Source organism: Rissa tridactyla, chromosome 27 (assembly GCF_028500815.1).
Source record: "Rissa tridactyla isolate bRisTri1 chromosome 27, bRisTri1.patW.cur.20221130, whole genome shotgun sequence".
NCBI lineage: Eukaryota > Metazoa > Chordata > Aves > Charadriiformes > Laridae > Rissa > Rissa tridactyla.
The window spans coordinates 1,178,998-1,199,977 of NC_071492.1; the positions used below are offsets into that span (position 1 = coordinate 1,178,998).

The window sequence follows — 20,980 nt, forward strand, 5'->3', positions numbered from 1 at the left end:
ACAAGGATGGCCAAGGGCAGCCCCAGGTGCTGCCCGTGGAGGGTGGTTCGCGCAGGGTGACCGTGCCTGGGCTGTCACCGTCCCGGCGCTACAAGTTCAACCTGTACGGGGTGTGGGGTCGGAAACGTGTGGGCCCCATCTCCACTGACGCCGTCACAGGTGAGGGGGCCTGTGGTCACCGTGTGGAGCGTGGGTGTGGGATCTGGCAGGAGCTTGGTCAGGGCCATTTTTGGATGGTTGAATGGAGGGGTGAGAGGATGGATGGGTGCCTGGGTGGATGGAGTAACGTATGGGTATATGATAAATGGATAAATGGCTCCTTGGTTGCTTGTTTGGATGGATGGATGGATGGATGGATGGATGGATGGATGGATGGATGGATGACCGTTGCTGTGTCCCCTTGGGTGCCTGGGTATGGTGGGAACTGGGAACATGTCTTGGGTGCTGACTGTGTTGGAGGGATGGGAGCATGCGAGATTGGAGGGAAGGAGGGAGGGATGGACGGAGGGATGGATGGATGGATGGACAGATGGATGGCGTATAGATGGATGGTGGAGTGTGCATGAGGTTGGATAGGACGATTTTTGATTTCTTGACCGGATGGATGGACGGATGGATGGGTGGATGGATGGGTGGATGAACCTATGTAGCAGTGGATAAATGAATGGGTAGCTCCTTGGTTTATTGGTTGAATGGATGGAGATGTGGATGGATGGAGACAGCGTTGGGTGGGTGGAGAGATGGATGGATGATTGGATTCTTGGCCAGATGTCGAGGAAACTTATGGGAAGGTGAATGGATGGAGAGATGGTGACATGAAAGGGTGGAGCGATTGGTGGAGGGATGAATGGATGGATAAGAAGCCGAGGGATAAGTGGAGAGAGTGGTGGGGTAAGAACGGGCACAGTTAATGGTCGTCTGGCTGAGTTCTCGTCCTGACGGATGGAAGGATGTCCATGAAAATGGGTGATAGGAGGGATGGAGGCCTATGAGTGTGCATGGAGAAAGATCCAGAAAGATGGTTGTGTGTTGGGATGGTTGGTTGTACTGGTTGCTGAGTAGATGATCAGATGGATGGAGGGAGGGTGGGAGGGAGGGATTGATGGATGGATGGATGGATGGATGGATGGATGTTCCTGCCCTGCATTGTGTCCTCTCTCTGTGTCAGCTGCGGCCGAGCCAGAGGAGGAACCACCATCGCAGCCGATCCTGGGCGAGCTGACGGCCTCCCAGGTGACCCCCGAGTCGGTGGAGCTGGAGTGGAGCGTCCCCGAGGGCACCTTTGACTCCTTCATGGTGCAGTACAAGGATGGCCAAGGGCAGCCCCAGGTGCTGCCCGTGGAGGGTGGTTCGCGCAGGGTGACCGTGCCTGGGCTGTCACCGTCCCGGCGCTACAAGTTCAACCTGTACGGGGTGTGGGGTCGGAAACGTGTGGGCCCCATCTCCACCGACGCCGTCACAGGTGAGGGGGGCTGTGGACCGTTGCTGTGTCCCCTTTGGTGCCTGGGTATGGTGGGAACTGGGAACATGTCTTGGGTGCTGGCTGTGTTGGAGGAATGGGGGCATGCGAGATTGGAGGGAGGGAGAGAGGGAGACAGACGTGGGTGGGTTGGTGGGTGGATGGATGGATGGATGGAGATGTGGATAGACAGATGGAGACAGGGATGTATGTATGGAGCAGTGCATAGATGCCTGCATGGATGGGTGTAGATGTGGGTGGCTGGATGGGTAGATGAATGGATGATTGGTTCGATTCAAGGACTCGAGGATGAATGTGGTGCATGAAGAAATGGATGGATGGATGGATGGATGGATGTTCATGCCCTGCATTGTGTCCTCTCTCTGTGTCAGCTGCGGCCAAGCCAGAGGAGGAACCACCATCGCAGCCGATCCTGGGCGAGCTGACGGCCTCCCAGGTGACCCCCGAGTCTGTAGAGCTGGAGTGGAGCGTCCCCGAGGGCACCTTTGACTCCTTCACGGTGCAGTACAAGGATGGCCAAGGGCAGCCCCAGGTGCTGCCCGTGGAGGGTGGTTCGCGCAGGGTGACCGTGCCTGGGCTGTCACCGTCCCGGCGCTACAAGTTCAACCTGTACGGGGTGTGGGGTCGGAAACGTGTGGGCCCCATCTCCACCGACGCCGTCACAGGTGAGGGGGGCTGTGGACCATTGCTGTGTCCCCTTTGGTGCCTGGGTATGGTGGGAACTGGGAACATGTCTTGGGTGCTGACTGTGTTGTAGGGATGGGAGCATGCGAGATTGGAGGGAAGGAGGGAGGGATGGAGGATGGAGGGAGGGAGGGATGGAGGGAGGGATGGAGGGAGGGATGGATGGATGGATGGAGGGATGGATGGAGGGATGGATGGACAGATGGATGGCGTATAGATGGATGGTGGAGTGTGCATGAGGTTGGATAGGACGATTTTTGGTTGCTTGACCGGGTGGATGGATGGATGGATGGATGGATGGATGGATGGATGGACCTATGTAGCATTGGATAAATGGATGGGCAGCTCCTTGGTTTATTGGTTGAATGGATGGAGATGTGGATGGATGGAGACAGCATTGGGTGGGTGGGAGGGTGGGTGGATGGATGGATGGATGGATGGATGGATGGATGAATGGATGGAGACAGACATGGGTGGGTGGAGAGATGGATGGATGATTGGATTTTTGGCCAGATGTCAAGGAGACGCCTGGGAAGGTGAATGGATGGAGAGAGGGTCACCTGGCAGGGCGGAGGGATTGGTGGAGGGATGAATGGATGGATAAGAAGCCGAGGGATAAGTGGAGAGAGTGGTGGGGTAAGAAAGGGCACAGTTAATGGTCGTCTGACTGAGTTCCCATCCTGACGGATGGAAGGATGTCCATGAAAATGGGTGATAGGAGGGATGGAGGCCCACGAGTGTGCATGGAGAAAGATCCAGAAAGATGGTTGTGTGTTGGGATGGTTGGTTGTACTGGTTGCTGAGTAGATGATCAGATGGAGGGAGGGAGGGATGGATGGATGGATGGATGGATGGATGGATGGATGGATGGATGTTCCTGCCCTGCATTGTGTCCTCTCTGTGTCAGCTGCGGCCGAGCCAGAGGAGGAACCACCATCGCAGCCGATCCTGGGCGAGCTGACGGCCTCCCGGGTGACCCCGGAGTCCGTGGAGCTGGAGTGGAGCGTCCCCGAGGGCACCTTTGACTCCTTCACGGTGCAGTACAGGGATGGCCAAGGGCAGCCCCAGGTGCTGCCCGTGGAGGGTGGTTCGCGCAGGGTGACCGTGCCTGGGCTGTCACCGTCCCGGCGCTACAAGTTCAACCTGTACGGGGTGTGGGGTCGGAAACGTGTGGGCCCCATCTCCACCGACGCCGTCACAGGTGAGGGGGGCTGTGGACCATTGCTGTGTTCCCTTGGGTGCCTGGGTATGGTGGGAACTGGGAAGATCTCTTGAGTGTGCATGAGGTTGGATAGGACGATTTTTGGTTGCTTGACCGGGTGGATGGATGGATGGATGGATGGATGGATGGATGGAGACAGACGTGGGTGGGTGGAGAGATGGATGGATGATTGGATTCTTGGCCAGATGTCGAGGAGACGCCTGGGAAGGTGAATGGATGGAGAGATGGTCACCTGGCAGGGTGGAGGGATTGGTGGAGGGATGAATGGATGGATAAGAAGGCGAGGGATAAGTGGAGAGAGTGGTGGGGTAAGAAAGGGCACAGTTAATGGTCGTCTGGCTGAGTTCCCGTCCTGACGGGTGGAAGAATGTCCATGAAAATGGGTGATAGGAGGGATGGAGGCCTACGAGTGTGCATGGAGAAAGATCCAGAAAGATGGTTGTGTGTTGGGATGGTTGTTGAGTGGATGATCAGATGGATGTAGGGAGGGAGGGATGGATGGATGGATTGATGGATGGATGGATGGATGGATGGATGGATGGATGGATGGATGGTTCATGCCCTGCATTGTGTCCTCTCTGTGTCAGCTGCGGCCGAGCCAGAGGAGGAACCACCATCGCAGCCGATCCTGGGCGAGCTGACGGCCTCCCAGGTGACCCCCGAGTCCGTGGAGCTGGAGTGGAGCGTCCCCGAGGGCACCTTTGACTCCTTCACGGTGCAGTACAGGGATGGCCAAGGGCAGCCCCAGGTGCTGCCCGTGGAGGGTGGTTCGCGCAGGGTGACCGTGCCTGGGCTGTCACCGTCCCGGCGCTACAAGTTCAACCTGTACGGGGTGTGGGGTCGGAAACGTGTGGGCCCCATCTCCACCGACGCTGTCACAGGTGAGGGGGGCTGTGGTCACTGTGCAGACCATGGGTTTGGGATGTGGCAGGAGCTTGGTCAGGGCCATTTTTGGATGGATGACTGTATTGATGGATGGGTGGGTGGATGGAGTAACATATGGGTCATACGATGAATTGATAAATGGGTCCTTGTTTGATGGTTTGAATGGATGGACGGATGGATGGGCGGGTGGAAGGAGTATAGATGGATGGATGTAAAGTGGTGGGAGCTTGGTCAGGGTGATTTTTGGGTGATTGACTGGATTGATGGATGGATGGATGGATGGGTGGGCGGACGGACAGTTGGAAGGATGGGTGGAAGGGTTATTGCTTGGAATAACGTATCGATCATTGGATGAATGGATGGGTGGCTCCTTGTCTGATTGGTTGGATGGATGGATGGATGGATGGATGGATGGATGGAGACATGAATAGCTGGGTTAATAGTTGTATGATCGTGTGTGTGGGAAAGGGGTGGATGGACTGAAGGATGGATTCATATCGGGGGAGTGGGATGAACATCGAATGGGTGGATGGCTCCTTGGTTGATTGGTTTCCTTGATGGGTATGTGGATGAATGGATGAGAAGTTGGCTGCATGTGAGTCTGGTTTTTGATGTGATTAAGTCAGTGGAGGTTGTGTGGGCATGTGGTTGAAAGGACGAATGGATGGGTGGGTGGTTGGACAGGTGGATGTTGTGATGGTTGGTGTGATTTTTGGTTGTTTGGAGGGATCAAGGAGCATCTGGTTGGGTGGCGGGTTAAATGGAGGTGTGGATTCCAGGAGTGCTGGATGGTGAAGGGTCCCTGGAGAGATGGGTGATCTGATGGATGGCAGGATAGACAGAGAGATGCAGGAAGCCGGACTGATGAGTGGGTGGGTGGGTGGGTGAATGGATGGACGGATGGACGGATGGATGGATGTTCATGCCCTGCATTGTGCCCTCCCTGTTGCAGCCCCGTCCCAGGCAGAGGAGGAACCACCATCGCAGCCGGTCCTGGGCGAGCTGACGGCCTCCCAGGTGTCCCCCGAGTCCGTGGAGCTGGAGTGGAGCGTCCATGAGGGCACCTTTGACTCCTTCACGGTGCAGTACAAGGATGGCCAAGGGCAGCCCCAGGTGCTGCCCGTGGAGGGTGGTTCGCGCAGGGTGACCGTGCCTGGGCTGTCACCGTCCCGGCGCTACAAGTTCAACCTGTACGGGGTGTGGGGCCGGAAACGTGTGGGCCCCATCTCCACCGAGGCCGTCACAGGTGAGGGGGGCTGTGGTCCATTGCTGTGTCCCCTTTGGAGCCTGGGTATTGTGGGAACTGGGAACATGTCTTGGGTGCTGGCTGTGTTGGAGGAATGGGAGCATGCGAGACTGGAGGGAGGGAGGGAGGGAGGGAGGGAGGGATGGATGGATGGATGGATGGATGGATGGATGGATGATGGATGTTCCTGCCCTGCATTGTGTCCTCTCTGTGTCAGCTGCGGCCGAGCCAGAGGAGGAACCACCATCGCAGCCCATCCTGGGCGAGCTGACGGCCTCCCAGGTGACCCCCGAGTCGGTGGAGCTGGAGTGGAGCGTCCCCGAGGGCACCTTTGACTCCTTCACGGTGCAGTACAAGGATGGCCAAGGACAGCCCCAGGTGCTGCCCGTGGAGGGTGGTTCGCGCAGGGTGACCGTGCCTGGGCTGTCACCGTCCCGGCGCTACAAGTTCAACCTGTACGGGGTGTGGGGTCGGAAACGTGTGGGCCCCATCTCCACCGAGGCCGTCACAGGTGAGGGGGGCTGTGGACCATTGCTGTGTCCCCTTTGGAGCCTGGGTATGGGGGAACTGGGAAGATCTCTTGAGTGTGCATGAGGTTGGATAGGACGATTTTTGGTTGCTTGACCGGATGGATGGATGGATGGGTGGATGGATGGATGGATGGATGGATGGATGGACCTATGTAGCATTGGATAAATGGATGGGCAGCTCCTTGGCTTATTGGTTGAATGGATGTAGATGTGGATGGATGGAGACAGTGTTGGGTGGGTGGGAGGATGGATGGATGGATGGATGGATGGATGGATGGATGGATGGATGGATGGATGGATGGAGACAGACGTGGGTGGGTGGAGAGATGGATGGATGATTGGATTCTTGGCTAGATGTCGAGGAGACGCCTGGGAAGGTGAATGGATGGAGAGATGGTCACCTGGCAGGGTGGAGGGATTGGTGGAGGGATGAATGGATGGATAAGAAGGCGAGGGATAAGTGGAGAGAGTGGTGGGGTAAGAACGGGCACAGTTAATGGTCGTCTGGCTGAGTTCCCGTCCTGACGGGTGGAAGGATGTCCATGAAAATGGGTGATAGGAGGGATGGAGGCCCATGAGTGTGCATGGAGAAAGATCCAGAAAGATGGTTGTGTGTTGGGATGGTTGTTGAGTGGATGATCAGATGGATGGAGGGAGGGAGGGATGGATGGATGGATGGATGGATGGTTCATGCCCTGCATTGTGTCCTCTCTGCGTCAGCTGCGGCCGAGCCAGAGGAAGAACCACCATCGCAGCCGATCCTGGGCGAGCTGACGGCCTCCCAGGTGACCCCCGAGTCCGTGGAGCTGGAGTGGAGCGTCCGCGAGGGCACCTTTGACTCCTTCACGGTGCAGTACAAGGATGGCCAAGGGCAGCCCCAGGTGCTGCCCGTGGAGGGTGGTTCGCGCAGGGTGACCGTGCCTGGGCTGTCACCGTCCCGGCGCTACAAGTTCAACCTGTACGGGGTGTGGGGTCGGAAACGTGTGGGCCCCATCTCCACCGACGCTGTCACAGGTGAGGGGGGACTGTGGACCATTGCTGTGTCCCCTTTGGAGCCTGGGTATGGTGGGAACTGGGAACATGTTTTGGGTGCTGGCTGTGTTGGGGGAATGGGAGCATGCGAGATTGGAGGGAGGGAGAGAGGGATGATGGATGGATGATGGGAGATGGATGGATGGATGGATGGGTGGATGGATGGTTGTATGATTGTGTGTGGTTCATGCACTAGATGTGTGCATGGATGATGGTGTGGACAATGGTCTGTGTGGATGGATGGTGAGATGATTTGTTGGTTGTCTTGATTGGAGGGGTAAAGAGTGTCTTGGTGGTTGGATGCTGGAATACAGGTGTGGATCCAGGACTGTGGGATGTAAAGGGGTGCGTGGAGAGATGAGTGATTTGATGGATGGAAGGACAGAGAGAGACTGACGGATGGGTGGATTTGTGGAGGGACGGAAGGGATGCTTGTGCCCTGCTATGTTTTCATGGGTGGAGGACTGAGACGGGTGGAAGACTGAGACGGTTGGAAGGATGGATGGAGGGAGGGATGGAGGGATGGATGTTCATGCCCTGCATTGTGTCCTCTCTCTGTGTCAGCTGCGGCCGAGCCAGAGGAGGAACCACCATCGCAGCCGATCCTGGGTGAGCTGACGGCCTCCCAGGTGACCCCCGAGTCGGTGGAGCTGGAGTGGAGCATCCCCGAGGGCACCTTTGACTCCTTCACGGTGCAGTACAAGGATGGCCAAGGGCAGCCCCAGGTGCTGCCCGTGGAGGGTGGTTCGCGCAGGGTGACCGTGCCTGGGCTGTCACCGTCCCGGCGCTACAAGTTCAACCTGTACGGGGTGTGGGGTCGGAAACGTGTGGGCCCCATCTCCACCGACGCCGTCACAGGTGAGGGGGGCTGTGGACCATTGCTGTGTCCCCTTTGGTGCCTGGGTATGGTGGGAACTGGGAAGATCTCTTGAGTGTGCATGAGGTTGGATAGGACGATTTTTGGTTGCTTGACCGGGTGGATGGATGGATGGATGGATGGATGGATGGATGGATGGATGGATGGATGAACCTATGTAGCATGGGATAAATGGATGGGCAGCTCCTTGGTTTATTGGTTGAATGGATGGAGATGTGGATGGATGGAGACAGCGTTGGGTGGGTGGGAGGATGGATGGATGGATGGATGGATGGATGGATGGATGGATGGATGGATGGATGGATAGAGACAGACATGGGTCGGTGGAGAGATGGATGGATGATTGGATTCTTGGCCAGATGTCGAGGAGACGCCTGGGAAGGTGAATGGATGGAGAGATGGTCACCTGGCAGGGTGGAGGGATTGGTGGAGGGATGAATGGATGGATAAGAAGGCGAGGGATAAGTGGAGAGAATGGTGGGGTAAGAAAGGGCACAGTTAATGGTCGTCTGGCTGAGTTCCCATCCTGACGGGTGGAAGGATGTCCATGAAAATGGGTGATAGGTGGGATGGAGGCCTACGAGTGTGCATGGAGAAAGATCCAGAAAGAGGGTTGTGTGTTGGGATGGTTGTTGAGTGGATGATCAGATGGATGGAGGGAGGGAGGGAGGGAGGGATGGATGGATGGATGGATGGATGGATGGATGGATGGTTCATGCCCTGCATTGTGTCCTCTCTGCGTCAGCTGCGGCCGAGCCAGAGGAGGAACCACCATCGCAGCCGATCCTGGGCGAGCTGACGGCCTCCCAGGTGACCCCCGAGTCCGTGGAGCTGGAGTGGAGCGTCCCCGAGGGCACCTTTGACTCCTTCACGGTGCAGTACAAGGATGGCCAAGGGCAGCCCCAGGTGCTGCCTGTGGAGGGTGGTTCGCGCAGGGTGACCGTGCCTGGGCTGTCACCGTCCCGGCGCTACAAGTTCAACCTGTACGGGGTGTGGGGTCGGAAACGTGTGGGCCCCATCTCCACCGACGCCGTCACAGGTGAGGGGGGCTGTGGACCATTGCTGTGTCCCCTTGTGACCCTGGGTATGGTGGGAACTGGGAACATGTCTTGGGTGCTGGCTGTGTTGGAGAAATGGGATCATGCGAGACTGGAGGGATGGATGGATGGATGGATGGATGGATGGATGGAGGGATGATGGATGATGGATGGATGATGGATGGATGACTGTGCGTGGTTATGGACTGGATGTGAGATTGCGTGATCATGTGAACACGTCTGGGTGAATGGATGGTGAGAAACTTGGTTGGATGACGTGATTGAAGGGATAAAGGAGCGTCTGGTTGGTGGGATGGTTGAATGGAGGTGTGGACTCCAGGACTGGTGCATGGAGACACCGGAGATTGGATGGATGGAAGGAGGGAGAGACAGATGGATGGATGGACACATGGGATGTTTATGGCCTGCTTTAATAAAACGGGTGGAAGACTAGATGGATGGATGGATGGAGACATCCATGGATGGATGGCTGGATGGATGGAGACAGACATGGGTGGGTGGGTGGATGGATGGAGATGTGGATAGACGGATGGAGACAGGCATGTATGTATGGAGCAATGCATAGATGCCTGCATGGATGGGTGGAGATGTGGATGGCTGGATGGGTAGATGAATGGATGATTGGTTCGATTCAAGGACTCGAGGATGAATGTGGTGCATGAAGAAATGGATGGAGGGATGGATGGATGGACGGATGGATGGTTCAAGCCCTGCATTGTGTCCTCCCTGCGTCAGCTGCTGCCGAGCCAGAGGAAGAACCACCATCGCAGCCGATCCTGGGCGAGCTGACGGCCTCCCAGGTGACCCCCGAGTCGGTGGAGCTGGAGTGGAGCGTCCCCAAGGGCACCTTTGACTCCTTCACGGTGCAGTACAAGGATGGCCAAGGGCAGCCCCAGGTGCTGCCCGTGGAGGGTGGTTCGCGCAGGGTGACCGTGCCTGGGCTGTCACCGTCCCGGCGCTACAAGTTCAACCTGTACGGGGTGTGGGGTCGGAAACATGTGGGCCCCATCTCCACCGACGCCGTCACAGGTGAGGGGGGCTGTGGTCACCGTGTGGAGCGTGGGTGTGGGATGTGGCAGGAGCTTGGTCAGGGCCATTTTTGGATGGTTGAATGGAGGGGCGAGAGGATGGATGGGTGCCTGGGTGGATGGAGTAACGTATGGGTATATGATAAATGGATAAATGGCTCCTTGGTTGCTTGTTTGGATGGATGGATGGATGGACAGATGGATGGCGTATAGATGGATGGTGGAGTGTGCATGAGCTTGGATAGGACGATTTTTGGTTGCTTGACCGGATGGATGGATGGATGGATGGGTGGATGGAGACAGATGTGGGTGGGTGGAGAGATGGATGGATGATTGGATTCTTGGCCAGATGTCAAGGAAACTTATGGGAAGGTGAATGGATGGAGAGAGGGTCACATGGCAGGGTGGAGGGATTGGTGGAGGGATGAATGGATGGATAAGAAGCCGAGGGATAAGTGGAGAGAGTGGTGGGGTAAGAACGGGCACAGTTAATGGTCATCTGGCTGAGTTCCCGTCCTGACGGGTGGAAGGATGTCCATGAAAATGGGTGATAGGAGGGATGGAGGCCCATGAGTGTGCATGGAGAAAGATCCAGAAAGATGGTTGTGTGTTGGGATGGTTGGTTGTACTGGTTGCTGAGTGGATGATCAGATGGATGGATGGATGGATGTTCCTGCCCTGCATTGTGTCCTCTCTCTGTGTCAGCTGCGGCCGAGCCAGAGGAGGAACCACCATCGCAGCCGATCCTGGGCGAGCTGACGGCCTCCCAGGTGTCCCCCGAGTCTGTAGAGCTGGAGTGGAGCGTCCGCGAGGGCACCTTTGACTCCTTCACGGTGCAGTACAAGGATGGCCAAGGGCAGCCCCAGGTGCTGCCCGTGGAGGGTGGTTCGCGCAGGGTGACCGTGCCTGGGCTGTCACCGTCCCGGCGCTACAAGTTCAACCTGTACGGGGTGTGGGGTCGGAAACGTGTGGGCCCCATCTCCACTGACGCTGTCACAGGTGAGGGGGGCTGTGGACCATTGCTGTGTCCCCTTTGGTGCCTGGGTATGGTGGGAACTGGGAACATGTCTTGGGTGCTGACTGTGTTGGAGGAATGGGAGCATGCGAGACTGGAGGGAGGGAGGGATGGAGGGATGGAGGGATGGAGGGATGGAGGGAGGGAGGGAGGGATGGAGGGAGGGAGGGAGGGATGGAGGGATGGAGGGATGGAGGGATGATGGATGATGGATGGATGATGGATGGATGATGGATGGATGGATGGATGGATGGATGGATGGAGGGATGATGGATGATGGATGGATGATGGATGGATGACGGATGGATGACTGTGCGTGGTTATGGACTGGATGTGAGATTGCGTGATCATGTGAACACGTCTGGGTGAATGGATGGTGAGAAACTTGGTTGGATGACGTGATTGAAGGGATAAAGGAGCGTCTGGTTGGTGGGATGGTTGAATGGAGGTGTGGACTCCAGGACTGGTGCATGGAGACACCGGAGATTGGATGGATGGAAGGAGGGAGAGACAGATGGATGGATGGACACATGGGATGTTTATGGCCTGCTTTAATAAAATGGGTGGAAGACTGGATGGATGGATGGATGGATGGATGGATGGATGGAGACAGACATGGGTGGGTGGGTGGATGGATGGAGATGTGGATAGATGGATGGAGACAGGCATGTATGTATGGAGCAATGCATAGATGCCTGCATGAATGGGTGGAGGTGTGGATGGAGGGATGTTTAGATTCCTTCAAGGACAGATGGATGAATGTGGTGTGTGGAGAAATGGATGGATGGATGAGCGAATGGATGGGTGGAAGGATAGGTGGATGGGTGGTTGCTTGGAATAACGTGTCGATCATTGGATGAATGGATGGGTGGCTCCTTGGTCGATTGCTTGGATGGTTGGATCAATGGAACATGGATGGATGTTCATGCCCTGCATTGCATCGTCCCTGTTGAAGCTGCGGCCGAGCCAGAGGAGGAACCACCATCGCAGCCGATCCTGGGCGAGCTGACGGCCTCCCAGGTGACCCCCGAGTCCGTGGAGCTGGAGTGGAGCGTCCGCGAGGGCACCTTTGACTCCTTCACGGTGCAGTACAAGGATGGCCAAGGGCAGCCCCAGGTGCTGCCCGTGGAGGGTGGTTCGCGCAGGGTGACCGTGCCTGGGCTGTCACCGTCCCAGCGCTACAAGTTCAACCTGTACGGGGTGTGGGGTCGGAAACGTGTGGGCCCCATCTCCACCGAGGCCGTCACAGGTGAGGGGGGCTGTGGACCATTGCTGTGTCCCCTTGGGTGCCTGGGTATGGTGGGAACTGGGAACATGTCTTGGGTGCTGGCTGTGTTGGAGGGATGGGAGCATGCGAGATTGGAGGGAAGGAGGGAGGGATGGAGGATGGAGGGATGGAGGATGGAGGGATGGAGGGAGGGATGGAGGGAGGGATGGAGGGAGGGATGGAGGGAGGGATGGATGGCATATAGATGGATGGTGGAGTGTGCATGAGGTTGGATAGGACGATTTTTGGTTGCTTGACCGGATGGATGGATGGATGGATGGGTGGGTGGATAGATGGATGGATGAACCTATGTAGCATTGGATAAATGGATGGGCAGCTCCTTGGTTTATTGGTTGAATGGATGGAGATGTGGATGGATGGAGACAGCATTGGGTGGGTGCGAGGGTGGGTGGATGGATGGATGGATGGATGGATGGATGGATGGAGACAGACGTGGGTGGGTGGAGAGATGGATGGATGATTGGATTTTTGGCCAGATGTCGAGGAAACTTATGGGAAGGTGAATGGATGGAGAGAGGGTCACATGGCAGGGTGGAGGGATTGGTGGAGGGATGAATGGATGGATAAGAAGCCGAGGGATAAGTGGAGAGAATGGTGGGGTAAGAAAGGGCACAGTTAATGGTCATCTGGCTGAGTTCCCGTCCTGACGGGTGGAAGGATGTCCATGAAAATGGGTGATAGGAGGGATGGAGGCCTATGAGTGTGCATGGAGAAAGATCCAGAAAGATGGTTGTGTGTTGGGATGGTTGGTTGTACTGGTTGCTGAGTAGATGATCAGATGGATGGATGGATGGGTGGGTGGATGGATGGATGGATGGATGGATGGATGGATGGATGGATGGATGTTCCTGCCCTGCATTGTGCCCTCTCTGTGTCAGCTGCGGCCGAGCCAGAGGAGGAACCACCATCGCAGCCGATCCTGGGCGAGCTGACGGCCTCCCAGGTGACCCCCGAGTCGGTGGAGCTGGAGTGGAGCGTCCCCGAGGGCACCTTTGACTCCTTCATGGTGCAGTACAGGGATGGCCAAGGGCAGCCCCAGGTGCTGCCCGTGGAGGGTGGTTCGCGCAGGGTGACCGTGCCTGGGCTGTCACCGTCCCGGCGCTACAAGTTCAACCTGTACGGGGTGTGGGGTCGGAAACGTGTGGGCCCCATCTCCACCGACGCCGTCACAGGTGAGGGGGGCTGTGGACCATTGCTGTGTCCCCTTTGGTGCCTGGGTATGGTGGGAACTGGGAACATGTCTTGGGTGCTGGCTGTGTTGGAGGAATGAGGGCATGTGAGATTGGAGGGAGGGAGGGAGGGAGGGAGACAGACGTGGGTGGGTTGGTGGGTGGATGGATGGATGGATGGATGGAGATGTGGATAGACGGATGGAGACAGGCATGTATGTATGGAGCAATGCATAGATGCCTGCATGGATGGGTGGAGATGTGGGTGGCTGGATGGGTAGATGAATGGATGATTGGTTCGATTCAAGGACTCGAGGATGAATGTGGTGCATGAAGAAATGGATGGATGGATGGATGGATGGATGGATGGATGGATGGACGGATGGACGGATGGACGGATGGAAGGATGGATGGATGGATGGATGTTCATGCCCTGCATTGTGTCCTCTCTGTGTCAGCTGTGGCCAAGCCAGAGGAGGAACCACCATCGCAGCCGATCCTGGGCGAGCTGACGGCCTCCCAGGTGACCCCCGAGTCCGTGGAGCTGGAGTGGAGCGTCCCCGAGGGCACCTTTGACTCCTTCACGGTGCAGTACAAGGATGGCCAAGGGCAGCCCCAGGTGCTGCCCGTGGAGGGTGGTTCGCGCAGGGTGACCGTGCCTGGGCTGTCACCGTCCCGGCGCTACAAGTTCAACCTGTACGGGGTGTGGGGTCGGAAACGTGTGGGCCCCATCTCCACCGAGGCCGTCACAGGTGAGGGGGGCTGTGGACCATTGCTGTGTCCCCTTTGGTGCCTGGGTATGGTGGGAACTGGGAACATGTCTTGGGTGCTGACTGTGTTGGAGGGATGGGAGCATGCGAGATTGGAGGGATGGAGGGAGGGATGGAGGGAGGGATGGAGGGAGGGATGGAGGGAGGGAGGGATGGATGGAGGGATGGATGGACAGATGGATGGCATATAGATGGATGGTGGAGTGTGCATGAGGCTGGATAGGACGATTTTTGGTTGCTTGACCGGATGGATGGATGGGTGGATGGGTGGATGGATGGATGGGTGGATGAACCTATGTAGCATTGGATAAATGGATGGGCAGCTCCTTGGTTTATTGGTTGAATGGATGGAGATGTGGATGGATGGAGACAGCATTGGGTGGGTGGGAGGGTGGGTGGATGGATGGATGGATGAATGGATGGAGACAGACATGGGTGGGTGGAGAGATGGATGGATGATTGGATTCTTGGCCAGATGTCGAGGAGACGCCTGGGAAGGTGAATGGATGGAGAGAGGGTCACATGGCAGGGTGGAGGGATTGGTGGAGGGATGAATGGATGGATAAGAAGGCGAGGGATAAGTGGAGAGAATGGTGGGGTAAGAACGGGCACAGTTAATGGTCGTCTGGCTGAGTTCCCGTCCTGACGGGTGGAAGGATGTCCATGAAAATGGGTGATAGGTGGGATGGAGGCCTATGAGTGTGCATGGAGAAAGATCCAGAAAGATGGTTGTGTGTTGGGATGGTTGGTTGTTCTGGTTGCTGAGTAGATGATCAGATGGAGGGAGGGATGGATGGATGGATGATGGATGGATGGATGGATGGATGGATGGATGGATGTTCCTGCCCTGCATTGTGTCCTCTCTGTGTCAGCTGCGGCCGAGCCAGAGGAGGAACCACCATCGCAGCCCATCCTGGGCGAGCTGACGGCCTCCCAGGTGACCCCCGAGTCCGTGGAGCTGGAGTGGAGCGTCCCCGAGGGCACCTTTGACTCCTTCACGGTGCAGTACAAGGATGGCCAAGGGCAGCCCCAGGTGCTGCCCGTGGAGGGTGGTTCGCGCAGGGTGACCGTGCCTGGGCTGTCACCGTCCCGGCGCTACAAGTTCAACCTGTACGGGGTGTGGGGTCGGAAACGTGTGGGCCCCATCTCCACCGACGCCGTCACAGGTGAGGGGGGCTGTGGAGCATTGCTGTGTCCCCTTCGGAACTGGGTTTGATGTGGGGCGGGAGATGGGACAGGGTCTGTCCTGGGTGTGTTTCGCCTTTTTGGCAGTAGGAACATCTCTTGGGTGCTGACTGGGTCGGGGGGATGGGGGCATGGAAGGGTGGAGAGATGGAGGGAGGGATTGGATGGCTTCATGGATGCCCGGATTCACAGTTGGGTATGGGACTGCGTGAAAGAAGGACGGAGAATCGGAGGGAGGAGTACTTTTTGACGGATGGCGGGATGTTTACCTCCTGCATCTCTCTCCGTTGCAGCCCCGGTGCCACCGGAAGAGAAGCCACCAACCCAGCCCCGCCTGGGCAACCTCACAGCCTCCCATATCACCTCTGATTCCATCCAGCTGGAGTGGAGCGTCCCCGAGGGCACCTTTGACTCCTTCTCGGTGCAGTACAGGGATGCCCAAGGGCAGCCCGAGTCGCTGCTCGTGGATGGAGAGTCCCACACGGTGACCGTGCCTGGGCTGTCACCGTCCCACCGCTACAATTTCTACCTGTACGGGGTGTTGGGGCAGAAACGGCTGGGTCCCATCTTGCTTGACACCATTACAGGTGAGGACGTGTGCTGGGTTGGTCCATGTCCCCTTTGGGCACTGCGTTTGGAGTGTGGCAGGAGCTGGGACCGGGACCGGCCCGGTCCCTTGGGCCTGGTGGAAAATGGGAACATCTCTGGGGCGCTGACTGGGGGTTGGATGGAGCAGGCAAAGTTGGAGGGATGGAGGGAGAGGTTGAAGGTTGAAGAGGGATGGAAGAGGGTTTGATGGGTGGATGGGTGGGTGGATGGATGGATGGATGGATGGATGGATGGATGAAAGGGTGGATGGATGGACAGATGGGTGGATAGAAAGAAGGTTGGATGGGCGGATGGAAGGTTGGATGGGCAGATGGACAGATGGAAGGTCGGGTGGATGGAAGGATTAATCAGCAGAAGGTCGGGTGGATGGAGGGGTGGATGGGAGCATGGAAGTTTGAAGGGATTGGGGGATATTGATGGATGGCTAGTTTATTGGTTGGTTGAATGGACACATGGATGGATGGATGGAGAGAGACACAATTGGAAAGAGGGATGGAGGAGGGAGGGATGGTGACACGGATTGACGGATGGGTGGTTAGAGGAATGGTTGGTTGGTTGGTGAGCGAATGGATGGGTTGATGTTGATGCTCTGCATTGTGCTCTCTCTGTTGCAGCCCCAGCTCCACAAAAGGAGAAGCCGCTGTCCCAGCCCCGCCTGGGCGAGCTGACGGCCCCTCATGTCACCCCCGAGTCCGTGGAGCTGGAGTGGAGCGTCCCCGAGGGCACCTTTGACTCCTTCACGGTGCAGTACAAGGATGGCCAAGGGCAGCCCCAGGTGCTGCCCGTGGAGGGTGGTTCGCGCAGGGTGACCGTGCCTGGGCTGTCACCGTCCCGGCGCTACAAGTTCAACCTGTACGGGGTGTGGGGTCGGAAACGTGTGGGCCCCATCTCCACCGACGCCGTCACAGGTGAGGGGGGCTGTGGACCATTGCTGTGTCCCCTTTGGTGCCTGGGTATGGTGGGAACTGGGAACATCTCTTGGGTGCGGAGACGAGTGGGGCTGATGGGTTGGGTGCGGCAGGGTTGGGTGGATGGATGGATGGATGGATGGATGGAAGGAAGGAAGGATGGAAGGAAGGAAGGAAGTTTGGATGGAAGGAAGTTGCTTCTTTGATGTTTGGGCTGTTTGCATGACGGGATGACTGCGTGGATCCTCGACTGGATGGATCCATGGAATGGTGGGAAATGGGGACCAAATTCTTGGCACCAAGTGTGCGATCGGGGGAGGGACAGGAGCGTGAAGGTTGGAGGGATGGAGGGACAGACTGATGGGGGGGTGGACAATGGACGGATGGATGGATGGATGGACGGATGGACAGATGGATGGATGGATGGATGGTTAGGAGCTGGTTGAACAGGTGGATGGACTGAAGGTTGGTTGGACAGACGGATGGGCGATGGAGGGTGGGTGGATGGATGGATGGAGGGATGGATGGATGGAGGGATGGATGGTTAGAGCTGGTTGAACGGGTGGATGGACAGACGGATGGGCGATGGAGGGTGGATGGATGGATGGATGGATGGAAGACTGATGGAGTCATGGGCAGAGAATGTGTGGGCAGATGGAAGGACACATGGCTGGGTGCGCAATGTTTGGAGGAGCTGCAGCGTGGGCGATGGGTGGGGGGGAATGGACATACGGTAACTGGGGGGATGGGTGGGTGGATGGATGGGTGGGTGGATGGATGGATGGATGGATGGATGGATGGGGGGTTGGATGGATTGATCGATGGAAGGGTGGGTGGTTGGATGGATGGGTGGATGGATGGGTGGGTGGATGGATGGGTGGGTGGATGGGTGAGTGGGTGGATGGATGGATGGAGGGATGGATGGAGGGATGGATGAATGAAAGGCTGGCTGGACAGATGGTTGGAAAGCTGGGTAGGGGGTTTTATGGATGAAGGGGATGATTGGCTAATGGGACGGTTGGGTGGTTGGACGTACAGTTGGATAGATGGGTGGATGGATGGTTGGGTGGTTGATGCTGGACAGTTGGTTGGAGAGTTGGATGGTTGGATGGTTCATGGCTGGATGGTGGATGGTTGGACGGGTGGATGGTGGATGGTTGGACGGGTGGATGGTTGGACGGGTGGATGGTGGATGGTTGGACGGGTGGATGGTGGATGGTTGGTGGATGGTTGACGGGTGGATGGTTGGATGGGTGGATGGTTGACAGTTGAAAGCTTGGACGGGTGGATGGTTGACGGTTGGACGGGTGGATGGTTGATGGTTGACGGTTGGACGGGTGGATGGTTGATGGTTGATGGTTGGCGGCTTGGTTGGAGCGAGGGTGCCTTGGGGTCCTGGGTGGGGTGTCCAACCGTCCAACCCCTCCCCGGCGGGGAGTGTCCCTGGGGGCTGTGGGTAAAGGACCCTGGGGTGCTACAGGGGGTCTGGCCATGGCGGGGGGGGGGGGGGCCATGGCGTTTTCTGTGGGGCTGTGGGGGGATTCTGGTGCTCAGATGGGGGGGTCTCTGACTGGCGGAGCGAGGGAGTGGGTGGGTCCTTGGGGGCTGGAGGGGGGGGGGGGTTGGGGGTGTCAGCGGCCGTGTCCCCCTCCCCTGCGCAGGAGCCCCGGGGACCCTCTGGGTGGGGACCGTGTGGCCCCGCAGCGCCCGGCTGCACTGGGCACCCCCCCGCGCCCCCCCTGACGGCTACGACCTCGTCTACGGCCCCCCCGGAGGACCCCGGCAGGTAACGACCCCTCCCCAAAGCACCCCGAAACCCCAGAACCCCTCTGGGGACCCCGATAACTCCCCTGGGACCCCGATAACCCCCCCCAAGAGCACCCAACACCACCCTCCCCCCCCCCCGCAGGGACCCCGATATTCCTCGTCGGACCCCAATAACACCTTGGGGACCCCAGTATCCCTCGTGGGACCCCAGGACTCCCCCCGGGACCCCAGTAACCACCTTGGGGACCCCAATAACACCCGGGGAGACCCCAATAATCACTCGGGGGACCCCGATAACCCCCCGGGAACCCCGATAACCCCCCCCCAGGGCACCCAACACCCCCCCCTCCCCCGCAGGGACCCCGATATTCCTCGTCGGACCCCAATAACACCTTGGGGACCCCAGTATCCCTCGTGGGACCCCAGGACTCCCCCCGGGACCCCAGTAACCACCTTGGGGACCCCAATAATCACTTGGGGGACCCCAATAACCCCTCGGAGACCCCCGTATCCCTCGTGGGACCCCTAATACCCCCTCGGGGCACCCCAGTACCCCCCTGGGACCCCAATACCCCCTGGAGCGACCCCGTAACACCCCTGGGGGACCCCAATAACACCCGGGGGACCCCAATATCCCCCCGTGTGCCCCGGTATCCCTCGTGGGACCCCTCATTACCCCCTCGGGGCACCCCAGGACTCCCCCCGGGACCCCAGTAACCACCTCGGGGGCCGCAGTAACACCCGGGGAGACCCCAATAATCACTTGGGGGACCCCAGTAATCCCGGGGGGGGACCCCGATATCCCTTATGGGACCCCACTAACCCCCCCCTGCCCCGTCCCTCCCTCCAGACAGTGCGGCTGCCCCCCGAGGCCACGTCCCATCAGCTGTGGGGCCTGGAGCCATCGGGGCGCTACGGGGTGCAGCTGTGGGGCCGGGGGGGGGATACCCCCCCCACCCCCCTGGAGGCCACCATTGACACCCGTGAGCCGGACCCCTGGGTCCCTGGTTGGGGGGGGGTGTTGGGTTTTGGGTGGGGGGCACCCGGACCCCTGGGTGATGGGGGGGTGCTGGGTCTTTGGGGGGGGGGCACCCGGACCCCTGGGTGATGGGGGGGGTGCTGGGTCCTTGGTTGGGGGGGTGTTGGGTTTTGGGTGGGGGACACCCGGACCCCTGGGTCCCTGGGTGACGGGGGGGGGAGTGCTGGGCCCTTGGCAGGGCAGGGGGGGCACCCGGACCCCTGGGTGATGGGTCCTTGGGTGGGGGGCACCCGGACCCCTGGGTGATGGGGGGGGGTGCTGGGCCCTTGGCGGGGCGGGGGGGCACCCGGACCCCTGGGTGATGGGGGGGGGCGCTGGGTCCTTGGGGGGGGGGCACCTGGACCCCTGGGTGATGGGGGGGGTGCTGGGTCTTTTGGGGGGGGGGCACTCGGACCCCTGGGTCCCTGGGTGATGGGGTGGGTGCTGGGCCCTTGGGTGGGGGGCACCCGGGTCCCCACATGCCCTGTGCCCCCCCCCCCCCCCCCGCAGCCCCCCTCCCCCACCCCCACCCCCGGGACTGCGCCGAGGAGCAGCTGAACGGGCCGGGGCCTTCGCGGGAGACCGTCGTCTTCCTCGGGGGGGACCCCGGGAGACCCCTGAGCGTCTTCTGCGACATGGAGACCGACGGCGGGGGCTGGCTGGTACCGACTGGGGGGGCTGGGGGGGGGCTGGGGGGCTTCTATGGGGGCTTATGGGGGCGGGGGGTGGGAATGGGGGCATTGGGGGGGGTCTTGAGGGCAACAGGGGGACTGAGGGGCACTGGGGAAGGCTGGGGGGCTTCTATGGGGGGGGGAATGGGGGACATGGGGGGGTCACTAGGGGCACTGGGGGTCTCTCTGGTTGGAAACGGGGGGTCTGGGATGTTCTTGGGGGGCACCGGGGAGGTCTGGGGGCTTCTATAGGGGCTTATGGGGGGGTTTTATGGGGCGAAACAGAGCACTTGGGGGGGGGGGCGTTTTGGGTGTCTTGAGGGCAACGGGGGGACACTGGGAAAGGCTGGGGGGCTTCTGGGGGGGGGTAATTGGGGATCTTGGGGGGCAATGGGGGGTCTGGAAGTCTCTACGATTGGAAATGGGGGGGCAACGGAGGGGTCTGGGGTGTTCTGGGGGGGGGCGGGCACTGGGGAGGTCCATGGGGGAAATTGGGGGTCGGGGGGGACACAGGGGAACTGGGGGGGGGGGGGGTGTC

The 20,980-nt window shown here is 58.9% G+C and overlaps 1 protein-coding gene across 1 annotated transcript in view; it reads left to right on the forward strand.

Annotated features, from left to right (window-relative positions):
* Positions 1 to 20,980, forward strand: part of LOC128901606 (tenascin-X-like) — a 49,825-nt gene that overhangs the window by 19,043 nt on the left and 9,802 nt on the right. The window contains 15 exon segments of the mRNA XM_054183677.1: positions 1,852 to 2,145; positions 3,072 to 3,365; positions 3,974 to 4,267; positions 5,224 to 5,517; positions 5,735 to 6,028; positions 7,644 to 7,937; positions 8,702 to 8,995; positions 10,748 to 11,041; positions 13,224 to 13,517; positions 13,973 to 14,266; positions 15,157 to 15,450; positions 16,693 to 16,986; positions 18,648 to 18,772; positions 19,604 to 19,808; positions 20,282 to 20,433. Coding sequence (XP_054039652.1) covers positions 1,852 to 2,145; positions 3,072 to 3,365; positions 3,974 to 4,267; positions 5,224 to 5,517; positions 5,735 to 6,028; positions 7,644 to 7,937; positions 8,702 to 8,995; positions 10,748 to 11,041; positions 13,224 to 13,517; positions 13,973 to 14,266; positions 15,157 to 15,450; positions 16,693 to 16,986; positions 18,648 to 18,772; positions 19,604 to 19,808; positions 20,282 to 20,433 — 4,010 coding nt within the window.